This window comes from Spodoptera frugiperda, chromosome 10 (assembly GCF_023101765.2).
Source record: "Spodoptera frugiperda isolate SF20-4 chromosome 10, AGI-APGP_CSIRO_Sfru_2.0, whole genome shotgun sequence".
Lineage (NCBI taxonomy): Eukaryota > Metazoa > Arthropoda > Insecta > Lepidoptera > Noctuidae > Spodoptera > Spodoptera frugiperda.
Window position 1 is genome coordinate 3,893,776 of NC_064221.1, and position 21,545 is coordinate 3,915,320.

Sequence of the window (21,545 nt, forward strand, 5' to 3'; positions counted from 1 at the left end):
AATAGATACTGCTGGATGTTTTATTTGTTTCAGAAATTTGCATCTGCAAACGGAAATCACAGCGAAGACCGTGGGACACGTTCTGCACAGGATGGCCGAGTGTTAACAACCACTAGCAACACCAGACAGATATAATGTAGGATGGAATTATAATATAAAAAGGATAGTATTTAATTACTGAGTACTATTCATAGGAATAAATATATTAAACCTCTTTCATCATTTCATAGACAATATAAATTGTTTAAAAATAATTGTTAGCTGAAATGGAACGTCAAATGATATATTTAGAAATGGCGGGAATTAATTAATTGGAATATTGGTCGATGAGACGGATTATTATTGTTTTATAATTGTTCTGTAAATATAAATTGTAATTCCTGAAAGTTATGAATTTCATTTAATCGTCTTGCATCTTGAAATAACACTACACACTTTTATTTCATGAACAATAAGATTCATTTTCGAACAACAGCTGTAGACTAGGTTAGTAGCCTTAGTAGGCAATAACATCCTTGACATATTCGACGGCCAAGGTTCAAGATTCGATTGATTTACCAACTCTAGTTTTATTTTTAGCGTTCAATTAGGTAAATGTTTAATTACAGTGGGCTTGAGAAGTACTTTCTAAACTTAAAAATTGAGTACCTTCTTCAAGTTAGAGTATTTGATTGAGTGTTCGTAAGCGTGTCTGCCGAACTTGAGGTCTTCGCTTCGAGTCCCTTGTCGCAACATATTAAATGTTTTCCAATTGTATTTATTTTTAAATGTTCACTTATTAACAAAGCTCGCTTATTGCTTATTTTGAATTATTTTTGACATCCAATCCATTTAATAGGTACTAGCTTCTTCTGTGGGTTACAAAGTACCTAGCTTATGTGTTATCCGAGGACCATAATCTACCCTAGGTCGCTTCTAACCGTCCTATCTGGAAGTCATTGGGGAAGGACTGTGTTTAGCAGTGGACGTCTTATGGCTGATATGAATATGATAATCTACCCCTGCTTTAAATTTCATCCCGATCCCTAAAGCTATTTTGTTGCGATTAAGTTACAACCACATACAAACTCACTGTAAAACTTTCGCATGCATAATATTAATAAGATGTGCAGTTCTGTCAAAACCTTACTATTGAATACGAGGTCTGACGATGATGATCAATAACTAAAAAGTTCATTGCTAGCTTGTGTGACGACATATGACATGCCTGGTCGGAGGATCCTCCTTTTCTTAGGGAACTTTACTTACTGTTCTCTAAACTCACATTGATCCAAACTTCTACCATAAATCCATAAATAATGTAACTATTAAGAAATGAATAAATATTGTTTTTTTTTTATCTCTATTTATTTGTGTCAATAGGTTTGATATGAATGACTGATATTGTATGATAAGTTATTTATACGAGTAGATAAGTATATTATTTAGCTGAGATTCACCGTGGATTCACCTTTCTTTTGCTTTCATAGTCAAGTCAATGTCAAAGATTATTCCTCAAAGAGGTTAGTAGAGTCAAACTTACAATCATCCTCTTTTCACCAGCTATGTATTAGTCTATACAAATATTTACAACTAGCTGATGCGCGCGGCTTCGCTCGCATGGATTATGAACTAAAAGTAGTCCAAGTTACTCCTTAATACATCAGGTACCTACCAATAAAAGTCCCTTCAAAAACAGACAGACAGACAAAAATTAAGAAAATGTTGTTTTGGCGTATATATCATAATAAAATATGTATATATGCACGCTTTTAACGACATGCATATGTAAATTCCAATTTGATTAATTAGTCTAGACTAAATGCAGGTATGCAAATAGAGATTGACTTAGTACAGATATCGTAGTTTTTATTATTACTTTACCATATTATAGTACTTTTATTACTTTTACTATATTATTTTAAAGTTTTTGGTGAAAAGTGGGTGTACATTGTATTGCGGCATTACATGTCGTAATGAGCACTTCTGCCTTCCCCATTCGGGGACACAAGGCGTGACTTATATAGTTATATAGTTTCTAACCAAGCACAGCACATCTTCTGTTGGTAACCATTGGTCGATTCAGTAGGCAACCAATGGTTACTGTCCCTCAGAATCAATCTTAATTTTTTACCTGCATAGTAAATAGCTGTGCTGATATACCTTCATTTTAAAACTAGTTTTATCTAGTTCTTGTTGCACCAGTTTTTAATGTATAGATATTTTTTCTTGTTGAACTTTAACACTTTACAGTTATGCATACCAAAATTGCGTCATAAGTAGTACATAGTAAATGTCTGTTTTAAGAAAGAGTGAGGCAACAATTACTTTATTTAGTAAAAATAAAAGTTCTTAGATATTTATTTGTAAAGCTTGGTTTAGTTTATTTTTTCTTAGTAACTAAATGATGTACCTAAATGGTTTTTTTACTAATCTCAATAGGAATAATAGCCCCTTTATTTATTTTTTATTTCTTAAAAAATGTAATTAAAAAATGCCAGTAGCTATTATAGCTTTGCATCTACGGGTAAGGGGCTCGGGTTCGATTCCCGAGTCGGGCAAAGTGTTACTGGTTATTTTTCGGTATTCCGAAAATTTCTCAGTAGTAGCACAGTCTGGAAATGCGCCCAGTATATGGCATAGGCTCATGGGACTTGTATCACAAATGGTGAAAAGTTGGTGTACATTGCACAGTGGCATTACATACATCTCTACCTACTATCTACCCCTTCAGATATAAAAGGCGTGACGATACGACGGTAAATTATTCTCTTTAAAAAGAGTTTTGCATCTTTTGATTTCATTAGTACATGGACAAATGCATATACCTATTTTATTTGTTAAGGAAAAAATGTGTGCAAAATGTATGCCAGTTTTCCCTGACAAGTCCATATCTGTACTAATATTTGTATAAAGCTGAAGAGTTTGTTTGGACACACTAATCTCTGGAACTGTTGGTCCAATTCAAATAATTATTTTTGTGTTGGATAGTGTATTAATTGGGGAAGGTTATATAGGATGTAATACATTTCGCTACAATCAAGAAGAGCTGAGCAGAGTTTGTGAAATCTCAGGAAAGTAGCTAGTTATTAAATAAAGTACTACAAAATCTTGTTAAATCCTTTTTTTTTAATCCTTCAAATAAGTTGGTTCTTCATGAATGATATAAATATAAAGATGAGATTGTTTGTATATTTGCATTGAATAGGCTCTGAAGGTACAGAACCAATTTGAAAAAATTGTTCAACCATGTGGTAAGCTTACTATTTAAGGAATAACTAAGATAATCTTTATTTCAATATTCCAATAGAATAAGGACCTTATCTACCTGAGAAGAAGTTCTAAATTCCAGAGGCACAGTCAAAGATGGACAGCCAGTTCCATATCTTCCATATTTGAAGTCTTTAGAAGAGATGTTTTTAAATGTAATTCGTATAATTTTATCATAATGTGAGTGAGTATGTCGAATGAAGAAACTTAGTATGATGCAATTATTTCCCAACTATTTCAAAGACTTATGGTGAATTGACAAAAATGTTTGGCAACAACATGTTTAATAAAATTCAAACCGAAATAACTGTGTCAACGGAATAAGTATAGCATGTAAACACTAACAAAAACATATAAAAAACAGGAGTTTTATTTGAATGTTATGAAAAATTTAGAGAGGATGGACACATAGAGGATGGAATTTTTTATCTCCGCGCACTTATACAGTCGATAAAGTACAAGGTCATAATAAAAAAGCCACTCACCGATTATATCGTATATGCTCGCCGTATAATTATCCATAAAATATGAAATAAAACCCATTTTTAAAAACAGCTGATCACACGACTGTGTAAACACTAAACTATCACGTACACCGACGTTAAACTTGACATGAAAATAATACTGGTTCAATTACGAAATACTGTACGCGCCATCAATTATTGAATTACGCTTTGTTTTGCATTATTTTTTTTTCATTGAATCGTCAGCGATTCGCAAAATCGCATTCCACAATTTGACAGATTCAAATTGACATTTGCGAGAAACGAGTAAAGACAGTTTAGATGACGTTCGAAAACCTTAATTTGCGAAATATTTAATTTCAAATGAAATTAGATAAATGACTTTGATAGCATTAAATGATATTAAATGAATCAATTATCTAACGGTTTGTATTCCATTACTATTAGTTTACCGCAACAAATGCAATCATATTGCACTTTACATATTTTTTCAGTTTCTGAACAAATTTCAGTTTCGCTGAATCGTAAAAAAAACTATGAATGACAGGTTTTGACAGTCGGTGATTATTTGATTTGATGTTTTGAACATTTTAAACAAAAATAAATAAATTTTGAGGAAATAGGGCAATAATTACGGAGAAATATCGAAAATGTTATAAATTTGAAGTTCAATTATTTCTTAACAATTCATCCAACAACCATGAATGATAAAATTTACGAAAAAATGCTGCTGCGCCGACGATTTTTCAAAAGAGCCTCTTTGATGGTGATCGCCTTTACCATTTCTTTTTATGTGTCGGTTCTTCTGTTTGGCGATCTGAAGGCTCCTCGAGTGATGCAACTGACGGACTTGGGTCGCTGCCCAGCATGCTACGGAGTGTCTGTGTGCCCAGAACTGTACTCCAACCAAATTATCATGGAAACTCACAGATGGTCGAGCATGTTTAACACGAAAAATATTTATTACGGCTACACCAAGTCGAATAGGAGGGTTATATTGAAGAAACTGGCTCATAATTCAGAGCTACGGACTTTTGACAACAATCTGTGTAAAACCTTCAACCTGAAAAGAAATTGTAAGCCCATACATTTGCTGAATGCCTCAAATATTGATGATAAATTGATCAAACTTGTGGAGTATAACTTGTCAGTGCCAGATCCTAGGCCTAGGAAGGGGCTTGTAATGTGCCCATATGCACATAGTCTGTATGACTTCATAATACCAGTGCTTAGCAGCAAAAAGGAGCAAGTTGATATGGTCAACATCTGGACCATGCTGAGTATTAACCCAGAACCTATTGTATTACAGGTACATAAAGTCTATTTTTTAATAACACTGTCTAAGTTCCTCATTAATAAAGTTCTCTAACAATTTAACAACCTAAAACCTATTGTGTTACAAGTGCATAAAGTCTATTTTTCAATAACTCGCATCTTCTATTAAATAGTTCAAAAACAAAATTGTTTTTTTTTCAGGTGTTGCAGAAATCTAGTGGATGGCCAGTACCAGCATATGCAGGTGTTTGTGGTCGTGTGGAGGTGGTAGCCTATGAGGGTGAACCTCTTTCGTCATTAACTCATGTGTCCTGGTACAGAAAGCTGAAGTTTGCTAAGAAAATCCTGGATGCTGCTATGGACTTTACTTTTAAACATGATAGGTTGGTAAAGTATTGGATAAAACTAGATATAAACTGTGTACATTGTTATTATTGTAATTGTAAGGCTTCTTCTTGCAACTAGTTTAATGCAATTTGTTGAAGATGTGCAAATTATGCCTCGAGAGTGTGTACAATATTGTTTCTTTACAATATTGGTTTGAAAACACAGTAAACACCAAAATATAATTTAGACACATAATTATCATGTACTTCATACCTTTATTTCAATTCCCCAAAACATTAGGCAGAGGTAATTGAGTAATAACTTCCATATTTTAAATAAATAAAATATTCTCCTTTACAGATTCCGGTTCTACCTCATGGATTGGTCAGTGGACAACATAGTGGCAAACGAAAAGGACGACATTACCTTCGTAGATCTCGAGGACATGGTTATTCTGGACAAGCACATTTCACCAAAACCAGACTTACCGAATTGGTATCAACGCTACACCAGAGAAGGCATGGGCGCGGGATTCTCATTCTCCATAGACAATATGTGCAAACATCATCTAAGTGACCATAATATTTGGGCGGCCTGTTACATTCTGGCCGGTGACGAAGACCCTTACCTGAGCCCCATACCTGAAGAGGTTCGGACCTCAAAACCTCATTTGGAGAGATTGCTGAAAGAGTGCCTCGATGGTGAAGACAGATTTAGAACTATTACTAATTTGCAGCATGTTCTCGGTGATATGCTCACAGATGAGAACATCGTAGGCTATAGTGCAGTTATTAGGTGATAAATTAATTTAGGACAATGGCGCTAATGTGCCCTTTTTAAATCCATAATTATTCTAATGTTCGGTAGGTGTAATTTTGAAAGTAATACTCGAAAAATTGTGCTCATGGCATAGTATTATTTTTGCTTGCAATATTTTAAGGCATTTATTTAATCTAAGTTTGTGATGTCATTTACCTTTGCAGGACTCTAAGAGCTTTATCCATGATAAATACAAATATTTAATTGTTTAATGTTTGAAATAGCTTTACTCCAATTATTATAGCCCTTTATTAAAATCCCATGTATTTGTTTAGGTATATTGTTATATGAAATCTGTGATATACCACCAAGATTTATTTGTTTCTACAACAATTGAATTGGTTGTGAATTATATTTTTAAATTATTTAATAAATAATTTTATTTATACATAAAGTATTATGATAATATAAATTGTTTTATTGCCATCCCAACATAATTATCTGTATTTTATTCAAAACTCGAAAATCTTGCGAGATTTTTCTTATTTTATTTTTCAATTTAGAGAATATTATTTGACTCATGAAGTATAAACCAATTCAAATTATTGTTTTAAAAGCTATATAGGATTGTACCCCGTAGTATATTTATTTGTACTTTACTAAAGCTGAAGAGTTGTGTACGATCAATCGCGCTAATCTCCGGAACAACTGGCTTGAACTCAATATCTTTTTTCAAATAATCAAACTTATTAAAGAAATCTTCAGGCTATAAAACATCAATCTGCGATCAATAGACCGAGCAGGCAAGTAAAACCGCAAGGAAATATTGTTTTCTAAACACCGGTTAGATTTTTATAAAATCAATAATAAATTGTTAACTCAATAGCAATAGCAACACTAAAATTATTTGACAATTGACAATTCGATTCGTTAACACAAAGATTGTCAGAATTGTCAGATTGGAATGAAAGAAAACGTAAGAAATGTGTTTATGCAAGGTATAAAATAATAAATTGCATGAACTATAAATTTTGAAATACCATCATTGTCAGCAAATTAATTAAGTAGGTTACTTTTTATAAGAAATGAGTGATTCAGACGATGACAACGATAACTTTGTACGCTACGGAACAGCTCTAGAACCTATCGAAGAAGGTAAGTTTATTTACCTTTAATTTCTAACTTTATGTGAAAAACACATAAATTTTTTATCATTTGTCTTGTAAATATATAAATAATGTTACAAAAGCACGAGGTTTTAATAGTAATTATTCTAAATAATGATTTCGTATGCGTGCGTGACGGGTCTGAAAATGTGCCTTTTGAAATCCTCAATATAAGTGGTTTTACTCCATTCTAGTGTGTAATTCGATAAATAATTTACTCATCTACTGTGTATACACTCCATCGGCTAGGTAATCCTTGTTACGTCGGAGCTTTATAGGTTATATTTTACATTTTGTTGATATCTATGTTATATCAAATATTTGGTATTATTTATTATGATTTTCATTTATAATCATAGTTACATTATAACCGATTATTAAATCGATTATCCTACTATATATTACAACCTAATAAGATATCACCTCTAAACAGCTGAAGAGATCAAGATGAAATTTGGAACGGGAGTAGACTGCTACCAATTCCATGGAATGTGCACATGTTCCCTTGGAATAAAATGTAGCCTATGTGCTATTTCAGAGCAGAACCTGTACCAACTTTCACCCTGGTCCATGTAGCCAAATGTATCCTGTCCTTTATAATGGCTATAATTATTTAACTGATTTCAAAAAATAACAAATAATTTACTTATTGCTATTTGAAAGAGCTTGATGTTCCATGGCATGTTTATATGATGTAGCCATTTGTAATATTTTTAATATAAGTTTCTTTAAACTATATTAAATCTCTTTTAAAATGTTGTTAGGCATCGGTAAAAAAATCTTTTGTTAACATATAACTTCCAACAACTATATTTAATTAAAAAGTAAAGATTTAATTATTGAAAAGTATACTTCGGTATAAACATGAATTTTTGAACTTTTCGTGGTCCATAGAGACTTAAATGTTTAATGATTAATAAAATTAAAAAAAGATTTGATTTAAAAACCTTCATATATTAATGTGTAACAACACAGAAAAAACAGCTGATCAACTCAAGAATTTTTTTGACTCCCAGATTACACCGGAAGCATGCCGTCAAACACTACTTCGTCCTTTGGAAGCTCTGCCAAAAAGAAGTATATTAGACTTCGTAAAGCCAATATTGCACCCGAAAGAGCCTTAACCTTATGTCGATTGCCTTGGAAAGATTTATGTGCACAAATTCCTGGCTTGGACCGATTCAGAAAATATGAGCATGTGGTACCAGCATTGCGGGAGGTTGCACCACCCGAAGTCAAAAAGAAAAAAAAGAAAAAATCGAAAGCTAAAAAATCACAGAACTATCGACTTGTTCAGAACCAGCCCCAGGTTCAAGGATCTAGAGACATGGTCCGCAGTGACCGTGAAAGGGTAGAAGAACATGGAGACAGATGGAACACAAGAGATGTGTACACAAATTGGCAAACTGAACCAAATAGACCGAGAACTCCTCCCAACGAGTATGCATCAAATTACAGATCTAACGAATTCAACACACATTATAGAGATACGCACAGAGATAGTTCCCAGCAAAATTATTGGGACACAGCCGGTACGTCCCAAGCGAGAACTCATCACCAGAGCTCGCGGAAGCGTCATATCGATGACGTAGAAACTATTAGTAATGCTTCCCAGCCACCTCGTAAAATGGGAAGAGATGTCCGTATAGACACAAATTACAATAGGAGGACTCCGAGCGATCGAGAATATCCAATGGATATAGAACACAGTCCCGTCTATTCCAATGGAAGAAACTCACGGACACAGGCATACAACATGCCAGTCCAGAGTGGGTCAAGAGGAACCAAACGCTCCTTTGAAGACAGCAACGAAAGATACCAATATCACCAACTTTATGACCCTGAAAATCCTTCTTTAAACTACACAGGGGTTCATGAGCGATTGGGAGAACGACCTCAGATAGATCTTCGAGAAGAAATGAACAATAAAAGGCGTGCTTACGGTGAAAACTATTATAATAACCAAATTCGGTCACCAAGTCCCCCTCGGGAGAATTATTCTTATCGTGGTAGTGCGAATTCAGACTGTCGTTCAGTCTCGGTACCACTAAATACACCACAGGTGATTGCTGTAGATTCCGATGACGATGATTTTGATACAAGATGCTCCAGGGAGATGTCTTTTGAACCACACACCCCAGTTGGCAGTGATACTCACATCGACGACAGTGATAATTCCAATAATAGACCAGTCACATCACACAAACCGATTAAAACGGACAATCAAGACGATTCCCAATCAATTCGTGTTGGCATTCAGAATGTGACGCCGATGACCAAGAAACAAATGAGCATGGTACATCAAGCCATCAATAAAGAGATTGTGAAGATTGGCCAGCAAGGCAAAGGACCCAAGTTCTTAGGAAGTGCGTACAAATTAGGCTGGATCCTCATGATTTGCGAAGATCAACAGACGCGAAAATGGCTTGAGGACGTTGTGGCGAAACTTAAGCCGTGGCCTCAAGCGAGTCTATCTCTAATGTCCAACAACGCATTCCCGAAGTCTATTGTCTTGTCAATATTAATACCGAGCAAAGAGGGCGTCTCTATTCCGATGGCGTTGGAACTGCTCCGTGTCCAAAACCCTGGCCTCCACACAGAACATTGGAAGGTGTTCAAAATATTAAAAGTAAATGAAGGAGACATTGTACATCTTTCAGTTGACAACGCATCGTACGAAGCTCTAAAACTTGTCGATTTTAAAGTCAATTTAGGAATAGATAAGCTCACTTTTTGGCCTAAAGGTAGAAAGCCTTTTTTCAAATTCAAATTCGATAAAAAGTCGAAAAGAAATATATCACCGATAAAATTTGTGAAAGAGTATGACGAAACACGTGCATCATCGGTTTCTGGGTATGAGGAGCCGAGGACGCCTGAATCTGCTCCGCCAGAAGAAGTTGCAACTAAACCTTCAAAGAAGGCCCGCAATCGCCATAACAGACGTATGAAGATGAACGCAGCATCCACATATCGCCCAAAGACCGAGACTCCCAATCTCGATGCGACGTATGCCTCATCCGAGTGGGTGCCGTATTAATTAAGCCATGTACAGTCAGCACAGCTATTTACTATGCAGGTAAGAAAATAAAAATTGACTCAGTACAGAGACAGTAGTAATTTATTATACTAATGCCTGAATACTCAATTTTAAGATGCTCTCAAATGTAGTTCTGTCACTATTAATTCTTTATAAAATGACAGAGATAGCAAGATATTTAAGTACAACTTAAAATTGAGTAGCGTTTTAGTATTCGGGCGTATATTATGTTTATAGTTTTTAAACAAACCACATCTTCTGAAACCATTGATCGGTTCAGTAGCCAATCAATTGTTACTGTTTCTGTGCAAAATCAATCTTTATTTTTTTACTTGTATTGTAAATAGCTAATCATTTTGAATGCGAAGCTATATTGTTTTAAAAAGTATTACTGTAAAAGTGCTCGATGCGCAAAATATGTGTATGTGTGTATATTTGACGTAAAAAAATATTGTATGACAGCAAAATGTAACAAGCACTTAGTTTTTGCGCAAAGCAATCTTACGAAACAATTTTGTATTAAGGAAAAATATAATTATAGGTATTTTACTTTATTATGGTAGCTATGTTCTAATTACAGTATTAGGACGATTCAGGGCATTTTTCACCAGAACTGATTAAATTTTCGCAGTTATTGGCATTACGTGCCGTAATGTGCACCTCTGCCTACCCCTTCGGGGATAAAAGGAGTGACGTTGCTTTATATTTTGACACAATTCGTCAAATTATATTATCAATCGTTTAAAATAACAGAAACTTAAATACAGGAGGTGAAACAGAACCTTATAAACAGTTCAATATTATCCTTTTTAACCGACTACGAAAAAGGAGGTTCTCAGTTTTACCTTAATGAGTTCAATCCTTTTTAACCGACTACGAAAAAGGAGGTTCTCAGTTTTACCTGCATGTATGTGTGTTTGTCCGCAATTATCTCGCAGTTGGTTGAATCGATAATTTTGATGCAGTTTTCAGAAAAGTGTTTTTTACACTCATGGTATATTATGACTTTATGTACCTTTTATTTTTTAAATGTGGTTCATTGAAAAATATTGTTCAAAAATTATAAAATACTCCTTTAAAAGTGGTAACTAGTTGTAGTTTATAAGATAATGTATCTCTATTAAGATATTTTAAATTACTGTGTCATTTTAAGCGCCATTTTTTCGCCTTGGGCGAGACGATAGAAAGTGTCAGACATACTCACTAAATACCACCCTGTTCCTCTACTTCTGCTTTAAACTGGAGTTCCAGTAACCCTAGGTCGTCTGCGGCTCTGGATTTGTAGAGTAATAAGTCTTTGACTTTTTTATGTACTAGAGGTAAAGTAAAACAATTAATACATAAATATATTTTTTTATGTTAAACAGTTTTAATTGGCTTACATTGTATTGTCATCAAAATTAAGAGTGTGTACCAAATATCAGATCGATCGGACGTCAAGAAGGGGTTTAAATTCCAATTACTAAATTTGACCCAAACAAACAAACAGGAGCCTTAGTCTGCTATTACAATTTTGTCAGAATGGTCGATATTTGATCAGTGCAAGAGGGACGGAGCTATGTATGTTGTATAGCTCCGTCTCTCTTGCACCTCATGCACAATTCTAGCTAAATAAAACCGTTTAAAAAATTGTATGTTAACTTAAGTAAATCGCCAGCATAGGACTTTAAACGCCGCACTTAGACTCAACTAATGGTTACTTGACCTAGGTTAAGTTAAAGATTGGTCCTTACCAAATGTTTTCGATACAAAATCGTTAGTAAGGAATAGTTTAAGTAATCATTAAATGTCTCTGAGTGCGACAGTAAGAGTTAATCTTAAAATGAACGCCAAAAATTTAATGCGAGCTTTCATTGTTGAACTATTATTTTACTTATGCAACTTAAAGTTGGATACCTCCTCGCTATAAGCCATAACATGTCTGTAGTCTATACGTCCCTATATTCTGTATTGCCAGACCAATAAAATTATGTTCATTTTTAAAGTAGGTTTTATGTTAAGTTTTATTATAATTTAATAACTGATTTTGTACGGGTGTAAGATCTTTTTGAATATGTGATTTAAACATGATTTTTTACCGACTTGAAAAAAAATTATGATGCGAATGATTGTTTTTTTTTTGTTTTTTATTGGCATGTAAGTAGTTAAGTACCCAGAATCTCTGATAGAGGTCTTGTTTTGTTGAAAATTTTTGTTTCTTTTTTGTTTATTAGCTTTAAAAAGTGAGTTTAAATCGTTCTTACCTATTCTCAATAGTTACCCAGTCAGCATTTAAGTATTAATAAAGGTTTTTACTTAAAAAATGTGTTGTTCTTATTTTATTATCCTATTTGGAGAGTTTGTGAGCTTAACTTAAACTGTTGTCCTATGGGAAGTGCAGAAATTACTAAAGATAGACTAGTGTAGTCTATAGAACAAACATACCTATCATTCTTCAAAGGTGTTGATATTTTAACTAATAATATATATTAAGAAAATCTCTACTAGTTTCGAAGTTTCGAGTCCCAGAGGGACGCTTCCTCATGAGCACCGTGCGCAGACGTGGTGACGTGCAGCCTACTCTAGTTACAAGTAGAGCTTGAGTAATATAAGTTATTTTGTATCTGGTCGATTTTTTGACAGTTATAATTTTAATTCCTAATGTGACTTTACTATGCCATTATTATATTGGCCTTTTCGATATTACAGTCATTTTGCTAGCTTTTTACGACAAGATATGTCAGTCAGCCAGTCTAATTGAGTCAGATTTTCCCCTATACTTATTAAGTCTGTGGTCAGACTTCTGCCTTACAAGAATAAATTCCATATTTATAGCTTGTTCAAAATCCTGCATCAATTGGCATTAAAAAAAGTAAATAGCAGTTACAAAGACGCATAGTTTGGTATCTACCGTCAAATTGTCCATGTTTTTTTTTGTCATCAAATCTTACAATTCTGTTCTATATAATCAACAATCCACTACTGGATTACGAGCCTACTCTACGTAAGAGCGGACGCACACGATGCGTTGCGGCGCCGCTCTGCAAAGATTTTACCATGTCAGTGGGCACACGAGCGGTGCGGCGCCGTAACGTTGTTATGTCGCAGCGGCGCCGTAGCAGCGTTGGACAGTCTGTTAATGAAAGTTTCCTTGTGACGCAAAACAACTGAGCGGTGTCGCTCCGACGCGGCAACGCATCGTGTGTCCCCGCTCTAACTGCCACTCTCAGAGTCATTTACGGAAAAGGCTGCGTTTTCTGTAACTCAGTCCTTAGGAATTGTTTTCGATACAAAATCGTTACTAAATTTAATGATTACTTAAACTATGCAAGTTTAAGTAATCATTAAATGAATCTGAGTGCGGCAGTAAGAGGGGTTTTCTATACCAAGCTTGGCAGGCGGGTTGGATATAATATATTCTATTCCTTTATAACCAATCAGATGAAGTGCCTACGAAGCGAAAGTTCCAGCAGGCTCCAGACCAGTACGCGGTGGACGAGCATGGCAGGCGAAGGTTCCACGGTGCCTTCACTGGGGGCTTCTCAGCAGGATTCGGTAACACCGTCGGATCCCAGGAAGGATGGAAACCTAGCAACTTTAAGAGCTCTCGGTCGGAAAAGGCTGCGTTTTCTGTGAGTATTTTTTTTGGAAAGGATTCAGGCAAATTACCCTTACCGTATATTATTACCTGATGGTAAGCAACCAGCGCCGTCCATTGACATCCTCAACACCAGAGCTGAGTGTTATCGCTCGTAAGGATGGGAGAAGACTGGGCTTTCAATCACCTATTTCCTAATCGCTTACCATCAGGTGACTCGTTTGCTCGTTTGCCTCCTATTCCATAAAAAAACCTCGGTTGTTTCACGCCGGTTCCTTATGAGGCCATAGTATCACTCTGGTCGAACAGGCCCTTTCGTACGGAATTATACCTCTCCCAAGTGTAAATTGCAGAATAATTTTATTTCTTTCTCATTTGTTACCTTTAGCACGTACTATGTAGCATGTAAGTTATAGTTAGGAAAAGTTTAAATAATAAGTTACTTTGTGGCATTAGATTTAAGTATATCTGTAATGGCAAAGGAAACTTGTGATGTGATAAATAAATATTTCTCCACAGAACCAACGTCCAGAAGACTTCATGGACGAGGAGGATCGCGGCGAGTTTGGCATAGCGCCGCGACAGGTGCAAACACAGAGGGAGTTCTCTGGGCAGAAGCGGCAACATCGTACCCAGTACCATGATGGTCCTATACCGGGTAAGACCAAGTTTACTTATATAATGAGATAATATTTTTTTTTTTTATGAGACATGCCGGTAATCGAGCAGACATATTACCTGATGGTAAGCAATCGCCGCCGCCCATGGACACTTGAAACACCAGAGGCGTTACAAGTGCGTTGCCGGCTTTTGGAGCTCTGGAATTTAAGGGTTGTTCCGGAATCGGGGATTGGAAAAGGGGGTAATTGGGCCAACGGTAACCTCACTCACACAACGAAACACAACGCAAGCGTTGTTTCATGTCAGTTTTCTGTGAGGCCGTGGTATCGCTCCGGTCGAGCTGGCCCATTCGAGCCGAAGCATTGCTATGGCTATACTTTAGGTTATGTGTAGGTACTTGGAGATAAATCAAATCAATGGTCACTGTACCAATATTGTATTGTCACTGTGATGTACATGTAACGAGTGTATCCCGCGCGCTTTGCGGTTACATATTTATGAGCTTACGCTACTACAGTATATTGATCGGTTGTCCATGTATTTGTGTGTTGCGTATACACAACTAACCCCATACAATACCTTAATTATAGGAGAACCAGTTCTCCATCAGTTACTACGGCCGGTCCACGAGACGGCCGCGGTGCGCATGCTCCGCGCCATGGGCTGGAGGGAGGGCCAGGGTATGGGCGAGCGACTCAGCAGCAGAGACAAGAAGAAGTCTAAAGAACAACACAAGGTCTATGGGTGTTATATGCCGCCGGAGTTGAGACAGGTATGTGTTGTGTGTAATATAACCCACGATGTCCTTTTTTGGAAGAATAAGTACGTCATTTTTTAAATGGGACATGCCCGCCGCAACCTCCCAAAACAGTTGCAACTCTTGTTAAGCCAGGATTTACAATAGATACAACCTTGAAAACACCGGAACACTGAAGTTCGGCGCGTCTTAGGGCCATGAATAAACTCTCTTGGATCCCGCAACAAAATAAATCAGAAGATATTATTATAGGAGAAGAAAAAGAAAACGATAGTTTGTAATTCCCCGGTGAATTGAATGCAAGAATACGTCATTAAAAATGTCTCCTTTTTAAGAATAGGTATCCAATCAGCTTGACAGTTCAAAAGGTTCTGATTTATCAAAGAGCACTGCTGCCATTTCATTTTTTACTTAAACTCAATACAACTAATGTCAACAATCGATTTTTTTCCAAAGATTTTTGATTGATGTCGGTTATTCATTTCAGTCGTCATCGTCAGTTGGCTCTAACGATGCCCGCTGGTAGAGAAGCGGTGCTATTTTGTTTTGCTGTCACCCACACATACACATATTAAAACAATTACTCTCTGTTGCAGGCCCAAGAAGACCAAAGCATGGAAGAATCCGAAAGCTCAGATTCTGAAGTGGACTTCGACACGCTATTCGCGCCAGACGATTATGAACCTTATATCCTACAGCGTAAGAACGATCGCTTTGGACTCGGCTACTCTGGTCTGAGCAGGCATTCCGTACTTGGCAACTTAATTGGCGAGTATGGAAGTGAACCAGGGTCTTCTAAGAGTCATTTGCTCATGAAGGATAAAGGGAAAAGGGTGAGAATATAAAAAAACAATTTATTGAAATTTTTAAACCATTTTAATTAATTTCTCCTGCCTGCTCCTCCTGACTGACTGCCTCGTTGGTCGAGTGGGCGCAAGAGTGACTGCCGGACAAGGGGTCTCCTGTGTCGAGCAAAGTATCACTGGGCTTTTTTCGGTTTTTCGACAATTTCTCAGTGGTAGCACGGAGATTGGAATTGTGCCCGGTATATGACAATAGGTTCACCCTCTATCCCCCTATTACATGGGACTTATAACACAAAAGGTGAAATGTTGTTGTGCATTGTATAGCGGCATTATGTGCACCTCTACCTATCCCTTCGGGAATAAGAGGCGTGAAGTTGCATATATATATTTAATTAATTTCCAGGTATCCATACGCGGCCAAGCGTTCGGTGTGGGCGCGTTCGAAGCGGACGATGAAGATATATATGCGAAAGAAGATATGTCACACTATGACTTCTCTCTAGACGGCCCTGTACAAACCAAGAAGAATACACCGAAAAAAGATAACCAGAAGAATCGTAATGTAAGAGAATGTTTCTTTTTTACAAATGTTGCCCCACCCTTTTTTTTTAACTGGGGAAACCTTCAAAAGGCGCCTAGCTTTCTGGGGATAAAAGACTAGGGAGTGTAGGATTTAGAGGCAACGGGTCCTATAATAGACCTGCTCCGGAGCCCAATGTTGCCCCACCCTAGGACTTTCTCCTGTATTGTGGGTGCGTTTACAAACATACAAGTTCACATACACATGACACCCAGGCCCGAAATAACAATTTGTGGATCACACAAAGAGTTGCTCCGTGCGGGAATCTAACACGCTACATTTTGCACGGCAGCCGGTTGACCAGCCACCGCACCAACCGTACAGTCCTCACTGATATAGTTATCTTACTAATATTAATGGGAAAATGTCTGTATGTTTGTTACACAATTACGTCAACACGGCTGAAGGTATTGGGATGAAATTTAGAACAGGGGTGAATTATGGTTTAGAATATTTAGGCAGAAGCTAGAAGAGTTTTCTAGATTAGGCCAGCATTGCTTTCATGACTATTCTGAGATGAAACGCTTAAATAAACTCAGAGCGCACTGTCTCCTTTAAAGTAAATACATATGTTATGTGAGTCCTGAGTTCCGTCTACATAATAATACGTTTTTGCCATAATCCCCAAGTTTGGCAAACGGGTTTAAAAGGTAGGTGAGGTAAAATCGTGGATCGCGGGTTGCTTATGGACAGACGTGCTCCATCGTAGGCCGCATCTCGGATCTGCGGATAAAAACTCATAATAAACATATTTTTGTATATTTTTTCTAGGTTCTAGAAGGATTCGTGAAGTCTACCAAGCCGTTGCCCTCAGTGCCTACATACCCACCACCCGCGCTACCTCGCGACTATGTCCCGGCGGCGGCCGGAGCCAGGCGCTCCAGGTTCGAACCCACGACGCAACAACCTAGGGACCAAGGTGAGAAAGATATCCTATTCTAGTAATGTTGTAAATGTGAAAGTTTGTAACCATATATCGCTCACATAGTAATAATATATTGGCACATCTGCAAAAAATGCGAAATTGACTTTATATGGAAAGTGCATATTTCCATATAGAGGTCGTAAGCGTCATTATAGCATTATTGTAGTTTACCCCCTCACGCACGTAAAACAACGGTTCATTGGTCAGTAAACTAAAACCTAAACAAGTCACGCACACCTGCTGAATAGTGTTTATTAAAACCTGGCACAGAGAGAGATAACAGAGGCTATTTTTTATATCTCAGGAACATAGTCAAACTTGCTGGCAGAAGCCTCCAGGGCTGTGTGAGCTTGATCGCTTTCTCGCCCGTCATTGGTCGAGATTATTCTCACTACCAATGACATGGCGGACCGTGATCAAGTTCACTTCAATCTTTCGATCTAAAAGTTACAGAATTACCTACCAATTGTTAAAATCTTTATTATTAACAAAAATATAATATTTTCATTACAGGTCTAGGTCGCCACGAATTATCAGCGAGAGCAAGAGGCGAATTGTTAGGAGAAACACCGTTACCCCCACCCCCACCAGAAACTCCAGTAAAAGACCAAAAAGACCTAACCACAGTACTTGGAAAGACCATCAATTTCGTTTCAACAGTAGAAAAGACTGAATTAGACTACATACCTATTAAAGACTCAGGAAAAGAAATCACAAAAGTATTCAAGCCTTTCATAGGAAATCCGGAAAAACAGAAACGATATGAGAAATATTTAGAAAATAAAGGAGTGTTAGAAAGAGATGGAGATATGGATAAACTACAGGAGTGGGAAAGAGAGAGGGAGCTGGTTGAGTTTGAACAGGCTGCTAAGTTGTATAAGCCTTTGAGTGGCGTTATGGGGGATCGGTGAGTTTTTATTTTTATACTTACAAATATTTAATTACTTTTTATTTAAACAGAATACAATGTAACGCCCACTTCTTCGCAGTTATGTTGTACGTGTTAAGACAGGTGAGCTTATTGCCATACTCCTGCAAAAACTTGGTATCGAACCTTACTTGTCTGATAATCGGCAATCAGTTATTATATTCTATAGTCCTATCATTAGTCTCTACATTATTGTATAAAGAAAAGCAACAAAGGAGGAGAAGAATCGCCTAATGATAAGCAATCACCACCGCCCTTGCTTTTTTTTTTTAAGTGGGAGTATCATTTTGTGATTTCTCCCGCCTCGGGCGAGGCGAGAGGGAGTATCAGACTCTTACTGACTAAAAACCACCTCATTCCTATTCCTGCTTTTTGAGCAGGAGCTGCGGTGAACCTGCTAGATAGTCCGCAGCTCCGAACCGCTCATGCATACCCACAATACCAGAGGAGTCACAGATGCGTTGCAGAAATTTATTTAATACTAGCGGACCCGACAGACGTTGTCCTGTCTACACGTCTTTAATTTGAAAATTTGTCGGATCCAATGTAAAACATTCCAAAATCAACAACTACTAATAAATTAAAAATTAATTAAAAATACATTGTCCAGCGGACAAAATTGTGAATCTAAACCATTCTCAGATCCCCTTGAACACACACACAAAATTTCATCAAAATCGGTCCAGTCGTTTAAGAGAAGTTCAGTGACATACACACTTACAGAAGAATTATATATATAAAGATTCTTCATTATTTACAGTTTCACCCACGCTTCCGAGCCAGATGATGCGGTTAACCCTTTAACGGCCGTCGCTAAAAGCACCAATACCTATGGTTTAGCCACCAAGGAACAAATAGAGGCTGCCCAGAAAGGCATGTATGGAGTTATGACTCGACAGACTGTCACTTGGAGACCAGACCCGCTTGTCAGTAAACGGTTTAATGTACCTGAAATTGGGGGTGCTAGGTAAGTCTTCTCTTTTTTTATGGAATACGCTGGGATACGAGCAGACGTATCACCTGATGGTAAGCAATCGCCGCCGCCCAGGGACACTTGAAACACCAGAGGCGTTACAAGTGCGTTGCCGGCCTTTTGGGGTTTAGGAATTTAAGGGTTGTGGGGGAATCGGGGATGGAGAAGATTGAGAAGGGGGTAATTGGGCCTCCGGTAACCTCACTTATACAACGAAACACAATGCAAGCGTTGTTTCACGTCGGTTTTCGGTGAGGCCGTGGTATCACCCCGGTCGAGCCGGCCCATTCGTGCCGAAGCATGGCTCTCCCACACTAAACACTCTTTCTTTCTCTAATAATATCTTCTGATTTGTTTCGTTGCCGGATCCAAGACATGCTGAGACGCGCCGGACTTCAGTGTTCCGGTGCTTTCATGGTTGTATCTACTGTGTAGATCCTGGCTTACAGGAGTTGCTGCGGTTTCGGGAGGTTTGTGAAGTCATTTAAGAAAGACAAGATCCGTTTGCAAAGTCATCTGGAATTTAAAATACATGGAATTTATATAGTTCGTCTATCGTTTACAGGCAACAAGAGAAAAAAGAAGATCGACCAAAAGTCTCTTACTCAATATTCTCATACTTGGAGTCTTCAGTCCACGACAAGGACAGCTTCGCAGCCGAACAGAACAAGTTCAGCGGTTCCAAATCACTAACAACTAGCATTCTACCGAAAACTGATAAAAAAGCTACCGAAACACCACAGAGTAGTACTCAAGTACCTCAAAATAATGACCCTATAGTCCAAAGTACTGACACTAACGCTAAACCTACTACAAGTGCTTCGATAACAAAAGAAACTGTAACAGGTTTCGCCAAAAGAATGACTGTAGCAGAACTATTCTTGAAAGAATCAGAAAATACCAAAAAGGAAGGGGCTGCAGTGACGGATACTATTCAGAAATTCGATAGAATGGACCTCTACAAGTCCATTTTTCTAAGCGACACCGAAGATGAGGAAGACAGTGAAAAGAGTAAAGTTAACGATGGGACAGACTTCATAGATGTGCCCAAAAATGTTGAGAGGAATACATCGCCTCCCCGAGGCATTTTCGCGAATATAGACTTCGATGAAATCAACTCTTGGAGACGGAAAGAACCGGAAAAAGTTGCTGAAGAACCCACTAAAAAGAATGAAAGCATTCATAAATTTAATAAAAGTGTTGGTAACCCACCTGAAGAGAAAAATGATGAAGCCAATGAAGCCATGTACGGACCGAAGATTCCAGAAAATCTACAGAAAAGACTAGAATCTGAAGTCCAAAAAGATAGTTTGAAAGAAACTATAGATGTAGATTCCTCGTCAAGCGAGGATTCCTGGGTCGACATCAAAGAAGTAAAGAATAAAAAACAGAAGAAAAAAAAATCTAAAAAACATAAATCTAAACATAAGAAAAAGTCTAAAAGTAAAAAGAAGGATAGATAAGTAGTAAGTAGTAGTTAAGGAAATAGATGCATTAAACATGGATGATTCTTCAAAAACAAATGGAAGCACGGATGATATTAAGCTACCACGATGCTTAATAAAGCGGGAGGATAATGATTTGTTGAATAAAAGGTAAAGGTTTTTGAAGAAACACCCACTTATTCACCACATACCAACGTTCGTCTAAAGTCTAAAGCTAAATCATTCTGATGCATTTTCTAGTGAATTAAACAAATGTGTAAGTAACAATATTTTGTTTTATTTACAAATGGATTTTAAAACAGAAGAGAAAATTGACCTTACTGCCTTTGAAATCTTTGAACACATAAATTGGTCACTGCTTTTAAAAAATTAAAATAAAAAGAAATTCTCACCTTTAGGCGTCGAAGTACTCGTCCGCATCACTGTCACTGGGGAACGTTCCCAAAAGACTGGCCGCATTGCCACGTTTGAAAATGCTTTTGAAATCCATTTTCCATTTTGCGTAATATGCACATCTTCTATAATAACTTTCTAAATACTAATATAAAAAGCTGAAGAGTTTGTCAACGCGTTAATCTCAGGAACTACTGTTAAACTTATAAAAATATCTTTGTATTGGATAATCCATTTATTGAGGAAGGCTTATAACTTACTTA

General features: G+C 37.0%; 3 protein-coding genes across 4 annotated transcripts in view; 2 read left to right on the forward strand and 1 right to left on the reverse strand.

The window, feature by feature from the left end:
* The window catches only part of LOC118277333 (transmembrane protein 68), a 44,224-nt gene extending 40,231 nt beyond the window's left edge, over nt 1–3,993 (reverse strand). The window contains exon 1 of the mRNA XM_035596083.2: nt 3,735–3,993. Coding sequence (XP_035451976.1) covers nt 3,735–3,792 — 58 coding nt within the window. The 5' untranslated portion in view covers nt 3,793–3,993. The remainder of the gene's footprint in view (nt 1–3,734) is intronic.
* Nucleotides 3,994–4,250: 257 nt separating this feature from the next.
* On the forward strand, nt 4,251–6,469 carry LOC118277524 (divergent protein kinase domain 2A). Its single transcript, XM_035596356.2, has 3 exons — nt 4,251–5,022; nt 5,190–5,371; nt 5,676–6,469. Exons 1-3 carry the CDS (start codon nt 4,414–4,416, stop codon nt 6,112–6,114), a joined length of 1,230 nt encoding a protein of 409 aa, XP_035452249.2. The 5' UTR covers nt 4,251–4,413; the 3' UTR covers nt 6,115–6,469.
* A 535-nt stretch (nt 6,470–7,004) lies between these two features.
* Nucleotides 7,005–21,156, forward strand: LOC118277380 (G patch domain-containing protein 1 homolog). 2 transcript variants are annotated; one of them, XM_035596148.2, is made up of 10 exons: nt 7,005–7,229; nt 13,698–13,888; nt 14,374–14,512; nt 15,066–15,247; nt 15,829–16,065; nt 16,442–16,600; nt 17,390–17,537; nt 18,057–18,450; nt 19,232–19,438; nt 20,010–21,156. In XM_035596148.2, exons 1-10 carry the CDS (start codon nt 7,160–7,162, stop codon nt 20,905–20,907), a joined length of 2,625 nt encoding a protein of 874 aa, XP_035452041.2. In that variant the 5' UTR covers nt 7,005–7,159; the 3' UTR covers nt 20,908–21,156. The 2 variants fall into 2 exon arrangements, with proteins under 2 accessions (XP_035452041.2, XP_050552283.1); XM_050696326.1 differs by lacking the exons at nt 7,005–7,229; nt 13,698–13,888 and adding an exon at nt 13,502–13,515.
* The last annotated feature ends 389 nt before the right edge of the window (nt 21,157–21,545 follow it).

What these genes read in the sequence shown, in the direction of transcription:
- LOC118277380 (XM_035596148.2), top strand. Translation starts at nt 7,160, where the DNA reads ATGAGTGATTCAGACGATGACAACGATAACTTTGTACGCTACGGAACA. An exon ending in GCAACAACCTAGGGACCAAG is followed by an intron (nt 17,538 to 18,056) that starts GTGAGAAAGATA and finishes TTTTCATTACAG; the next exon opens with GTCTAGGTCGCCACGAATTA. An exon ending in CCTGAAATTGGGGGTGCTAG is followed by an intron (nt 19,439 to 20,009) that starts GTAAGTCTTCTC and finishes TATCGTTTACAG; the next exon opens with GCAACAAGAGAAAAAAGAAG.
- LOC118277524 (XM_035596356.2), top strand. Translation starts at nt 4,414, where the DNA reads ATGAATGATAAAATTTACGAAAAAATGCTGCTGCGCCGACGATTTTTC. An exon ending in CAGAACCTATTGTATTACAG is followed by an intron (nt 5,023 to 5,189) that starts GTACATAAAGTC and finishes TTTTTTTTTCAG; the next exon opens with GTGTTGCAGAAATCTAGTGG. An exon ending in TTTACTTTTAAACATGATAG is followed by an intron (nt 5,372 to 5,675) that starts GTTGGTAAAGTA and finishes TCTCCTTTACAG; the next exon opens with ATTCCGGTTCTACCTCATGG.